At 41.2% G+C, this 5705-nt stretch overlaps 1 protein-coding gene across 2 annotated transcripts; it reads left to right on the top strand.

Annotated features, from left to right (window-relative positions):
• Positions 1 to 257: 257 nt before the first annotated feature.
• LOC117858220 (uncharacterized) lies at positions 258 to 5243 on the top strand. 2 transcript variants are annotated; one of them, XM_072294224.1, is made up of 9 exons: positions 258 to 519; positions 1328 to 1443; positions 1871 to 2043; positions 3467 to 3560; positions 3770 to 3881; positions 3993 to 4081; positions 4600 to 4685; positions 4793 to 4857; positions 4948 to 5243. In XM_072294224.1, exons 1-9 carry the CDS (start codon positions 354 to 356, stop codon positions 4974 to 4976), a joined length of 930 nt encoding a protein of 309 aa, XP_072150325.1. In that variant the 5' UTR covers positions 258 to 353; the 3' UTR covers positions 4977 to 5243. The 2 variants fall into 2 exon arrangements, with proteins under 2 accessions (XP_072150325.1, XP_072150324.1); XM_072294223.1 differs by having other exon boundaries at positions 260 to 519; positions 4925 to 5243.
• Positions 5244 to 5705: the final 462 nt, after the last annotated feature.

Here is a 5705-nt window from a genome sequence, read left to right as displayed (position 1 = left end):
GGCAAAACAAATCTATTAAACCTAATTAGTCCATGATTCGGCAATGTGTTACTACAATAACCATTTACTAATGATGGATTAATTAAACTTAATAGATTCGTCTCGTCATTTAACTTCTGTGTAATTAGTTTTATAATTAATTTATATTTAGTTCTTCCGATTAACTTTCGATGTGACACGGACAGCATTCAACCAGCCCAAGTTAACCTGAAACGCTATCTACACAACAACTACCTCAAAGCGAATGACGACTCCTTTCCTCGATCCATTATCCATCTTGCTCGTCTATTCATTCCTCAGTCCTCCCGAGTCATCGTTACCCTGCCGCCGCCGCGACCCCGCCGGCCGACGAGATGAGAGTCGCCGCTGCGGCCTCCTTCCATCTGGCTCCCGCCACGAACCGGCCCCATCGCCGCGCCTCCGCCACCACCTCCTGCTCCCTGAAACCCGCCCCGACTGCTCGGCCATCTCGCCCCCTCACGCTCGTCCGCCGCGCGCCTGTCGCCCGCGCCTCTCTCGGTAACCGTCTCGCCGCCCTCGTTCCTTTTCTCTTATGCCGCTTTATTGTTTACGATTTACGTCACGCGTAGTGCCTGTCGCCTTGAATTGACCAATGGGATGGAATGAAAAATCATTCCTCAACTCTGTTACGCGCACCCGTTGATGGAACATGGCATTACACGTCGAACAATTTTAGGAGTTATCCACTTCTCTCGAGTAGCTTGGGGTCTTGGGACTAGTGCTGGTTTGAGTGGAGGCCAGGTTATACTAGTAGGATCAACCCGTGCATGTTGTGGGGGACGGTCTCACTCTGGTTTAGCATAAGTTTTTCATGGCGTTGACCATACTGCTAATCCCTGTGCGCTGGATGTTGATAACTTTGTTCTCGAATGACAAAACCAAAGAACAGATACTTCCCCTTTTATGTCTGTTTTCTACTATGCTCCAGCTTTGGGTGGGTGGAGTGGCTCCAAGTTTTGAAGCTTGCAGTTCCCAGCTGAGGTTCTACAATGGCACTGTACTGATTTCTCGATTGGAAAGCAGCTAGTTCATAATTGCGTTGTGGGTACCTCAAGTAGTCAGTAATGCAATCCACATAGATTAAAAATATTGCTGGGATGGCGCTGTAGCGGGTTAGGCTTGCTACATTATAGCCTGTGAAATTCACTTATGCCATGTGTGTTCCAATTTATAATCATTGCGGCGTGCTCAAAGTTGTAACTTGCAAACACTTAACACTCCACTGCTATCTTTCTATTTCCAAATCAGAAAGTGCACAGAGATGTTCCAAGTGACTGATGCTTTCTTTTGTGTTTGCTGCTCCCAGGGATATCTCATGATAAAGGGTCGGAGGTCTCTGGTGCTGATGTTGTTGGCCAGAATGATCTACTGATTGTGGGCCCAGGTGTGCTTGGACGAATTGTAGCTGAGAAGTGGCAAAAGGTATTGCTATGGTTAATATTTCTGATGTATAATCTGTCGCCTTTAACATTGGTAATCATGCACCAGAACTTGCTTATCAAGCCAATGATTATACTGTTCAAATCCCGAGTTACTTCAATGTCAATGTTATTGAAAATTATCAATCAATATTTTCAGACATTCTGTGAAAAATGATTCATCCGAAGAACTCCTTGAGACCTGCTAAATATTTTTTCTCTGAAAAGTCCTGATTCCTGTTGAAGTGTCCCCCTTTTAACTAAACATTATATGTTTTCTGTAAAAGGGGTTCCTTCATATCATCTCTTGCATAATTCCACGTCCTTGTTTTTGTTTGGTTCTGTGATTTTTTAGGGCTATTTTTGGGAGAGCAAATATGTCAAAGCCATGTTATAAGCTTTTCTAAGTAAGTGTACTTTTCACCCTACAGGAACATCCAGGCTGCAAAGTTTATGGCCAGACTGCAAGCACAAATCATCATAGTGAGTTAATGGATCTTGGCATCATCCCCTCACTGAAGGGCTCCACTATTTCTCAGAAGGTTCCACATGTTATTTTCTGTGCTCCTCCATCTGGTTCTGATGATTACCCTGGGGATGTCAGGTAAATGAATGCAATAATGATGATTTCACGCAATAAATTAATTACAGTGCCATATTTTCTCACATACTTTGAGCGCTGCTAATATTAATGTTCAATGCTCTGGTTTACTCCTGATTGTTTATTGAAATCATGAAGCTCCCAAAATCTGTGTTCTTCTAGTGCACTATTAGAATATGAACACTTCTAGAAAAAGAAATTAGGGTGTGTATAGTCTGTTTAGGTTGAGAGTTCCTTTCCAAATCAATTTGAATGGGATTTGGGCACTATATCTTAGTTAATATCAGTTGGGTCAATGTGATTACACTGATGACGGTCAATGAATTGTACAATTGTTGACAGCCATAATAGTTTCAATAAGGGAAATTTTACTAAATCCAATGTTTTTTACATCGAGGTGATACAAATTCCTTGAATCATATTCCCGGCCTCTTCATTACCAGGATACACACAGCCAAAAGAAAGAAATAGAAAACAAAGAATCAGGGTGCTAATGACTATCAATCCATAGACTAGACCGCCACCCATGTGCCTGGCCAAATGAGCCAAGTGCTGCAACGCCACTGCTAGTGGCATTGGTTGCAAAGCAACGTGAGACTATGGCTGGTCAGTCATTGTTGGAGAGTAGCATGGTGGTGTAAGACTAGCTGCAGCAGTGTTTTTATGCTAGAGCTGCTAGTGGCTGTGCCATCATCACAATATCATACATGGTGACAGATAAACACTGCGGTGTAAAACATGGCTGATTTCTCGATTCACGAACATGATCTGATGATCTCTTTTGCTTTTACATTAGCCTAATATAAGTTTACTCAGATAAAGTTACAGATATGCTAATAGACTTTACATGCTCAGGTTTTAGTTGCAACTCATCCCTGAATTGACCAAGTGTATTATGCTTGATACAACTTCTGAATTGGTGATGAATTTGTTTGGATCGTGCACAAAGAAGGGAATGTGTGTTTTCATCTCGTTAGCAACTAAGGCAATATATTGTGTTTGGCTGTTGGTATCAGGGAATCTAGGTGCTACATTTTTACCTAGTACTTGGTTAGTGTCGTCCAAGTTTTTATTTATGTTTGTTGGAGTATTGAGTTGCATGTAAGCTTTTGGGTTGAACTAGTTGGTGCATACAACTCAATAATGTTTATGCTTAGAATGAATGAAAAGGGTGCTTCACTATTTGTAGAATCTGACGTGCTTGCTTGTTAATCACGTGGCTATTTTATAAAGATGGGCATTGCTAGCTTTAGGTAGTGTCAACACACCTGTGCGTCACCGTTCATAATCTGTACTTGGTTGGATTTTACCACTGTTGGCGTGTGAGACTGTTATAAATTCATCATTCATCTTTCTTACACTAATTAGATTGTATATTATGGAGTGTGGACATGTGATATATCCTCATTTCAGAAAATGCGTGCAGAGTGGCAGCGTCAAATTGGAGTGGTGAAGGATCTTTCCTGTTTACATCAAGTACTGCTCTGTATGACTGCAGTGACAACATGATGTGCAATGAGGTAGAGAAAGACTTAAATTCTGCACGGATCATATCTGTCTCTACCATTTCTCTGGCTCTTTTGGATGGTATACAAGTTTGGCAAATTTAAAAACAAACCACAAACCATGTTATGCAGCTAGCTATATTTTACTCTTCTGTTGAAGCTTCGCTTGTCCATTTTCCCTTCCTTTTTGTGATGCATTAACCATAAAAGCTTTTGTCGTTCAGGATTGTCCATCAGTGCCAATTGGCAGGAGCCCTCGTACAGATGTACTTCTAAAAGTGGAAAATGTTGTTCTTGAGGCAGGAGGCTGTGTTCTCAGGCTAGCTGGACTTTATATATCCTCAAATAATGCCTATTTGTTGTTTTAAGTGCAATCATTATAAACACACACTCTTATATGTTACTGTGGATGAAACCGGTATAGCATTTCCTTGACTTGGACACACAAGATAGACAGAGGTGCTCATGTTTTTTGGTTGAGGAAAGGAACTTTGGACACACGACCAGATCATATTATCAACCAGATTCATTATGAGGTAAGATGAGCTACAGATTTATCTCAGATGCACACTTGTTTATAATTTATCTACTCGTAAAAAAAAGGTTTATCTGATGGTTGAGCTTATCGATGTCATCTCTAAAATCTGTAAATGGATGTACCTACAATTTCTTTAATAGCCTTGCATTTACCGAATCACAAATGCTCAGCAGAATGCCTGTATAGGTTTCCAAATTTATTTGTAGCCTGTAGATCCTGAAGCTTATGTTGTTGTAGTCTATGAAGCAAGTTGAAAATTGATATTTGTTACTTTAGATATTGCAATGCTTAGAATTAAATGTAACTATATATTCCACTTAATTTAGTTTTTACAATAGTATTGTTTGATGTGATCCAAGCATGCCTGTGAATGCTTGGTTCCCTACAACTGTCGTTATCTTTACATAGTCTTAAGGTCTTTTCCATGTTGATCTCATGGACGGGTTTGTGTGTATCTTGTTGTTCAACCAAACCTTGTATTATTATTGGCGATTATATTTTTCATGCTGTTACCAGGATGCTGCTTCCCTTGCAATTGCAATCATGAAAAAGCAACTGCGGAGCCGAATATTTTTGGGCTGCGACAATAAGCCTCTTTCCAGGTCACTGCAGACCTTTTCGACATCAGTTTCATCATTCTGTAAAGCCAGTTTTGCTGTGCAGTGTCTCTTTGGTTAACCTAATTAAAAAGGAAAAAAAACCTTTGTAGGCAAGAAATAATGGATGCTGTTAACAGAAGTGGAAAATTTGACACGAAGTTTGAAGGCTTCACTGGTTAGTCTTTTACCTGCCTTTAGTGTTCTCATTACCTATATAATCTGAATTCTGCTTCTAACTGCAGGCACTGACGGTCCATTGGGGAAGAGGATGGAGAACTCAAAAACTCGGGCTGAGATCGGGTGGGAGCCTACGTATCCAAGCTTCACTGAATTCCTTGGTCTCAGCAGTTAGCATCTTGGCATAGTTTTCAGTTCTTCTGACTCGAATGAGTAGCAACAGCGAGGAGGTCGTACCATAGTCTGAACTGGTGAGGGTGTACATCCGTGTCTGCTCCGTGCTTGTCATCAGTAGGGCATTTTCATTCTAGGACTATTTGAGTTCTCCACAAGATTATTCGTCATATAACTGCACAGTAGTTTTCAACGTCTGGTTCTGGATTACTTTGGTCTACTGCAAGTTTCTTTCGAAAGTCAAGCTGCGCAATGTAGACTGGTTCCGCAACTGCCTGTCTTGCGCCACAGAACAAATGAGAAATCAACCAGACGTAGAACAAGTACAGACCTTGGATGTCCTCGTGCGCACCGAACTTGCTCCGCAACTTCTTCAACTTTTTTACTTTCGGTCGAACTTCACCATCGCCCATATGAAAATGAAATTCATAAGGCAGGGTATTTACTTCTCCTGATTTTGTAAAGAAAACGGGGCGAAGACCATCCATCCCATGTTCAAGTGGAATTCCATCCAATTCCAATTGAAAGTGACATCACACTAAACAAATCAAAGTTAGAACCAAGAACAGTGAGTTCAGCCCTTTGCATTTTCCCAGATGAGAAACCCAAAAGACTTTTCTCTGAGCTCGCCGCTGGCATGTGGGGCCTCGTCGACTCGTGGTGCCATAGATC

Source organism: Setaria viridis, chromosome 5 (assembly GCF_005286985.2).
Source record: "Setaria viridis chromosome 5, Setaria_viridis_v4.0, whole genome shotgun sequence".
In the NCBI taxonomy this organism is placed as follows: domain Eukaryota; kingdom Viridiplantae; phylum Streptophyta; class Magnoliopsida; order Poales; family Poaceae; genus Setaria; species Setaria viridis.
Note: the sequence above shows the minus strand (reverse complement) of the source record. Positions and strands in the feature narration are given on the sequence as shown.

Bases quoted from the DNA above. Each gene is read 5' to 3' on its own strand.
- LOC117858220 (XM_072294223.1), top strand. From the start codon at position 354: ATGAGAGTCGCCGCTGCGGCCTCCTTCCATCTGGCTCCCGCCACGAAC. The intron at 1,444-1,870 runs GTATTGCTATGG...TTCACCCTACAG, and splicing joins TAGCTGAGAAGTGGCAAAAG to GAACATCCAGGCTGCAAAGT. The intron at 3,882-3,992 runs TATCCTCAAATA...CTTGGACACACA, and splicing joins CAGGCTAGCTGGACTTTATA to AGATAGACAGAGGTGCTCAT.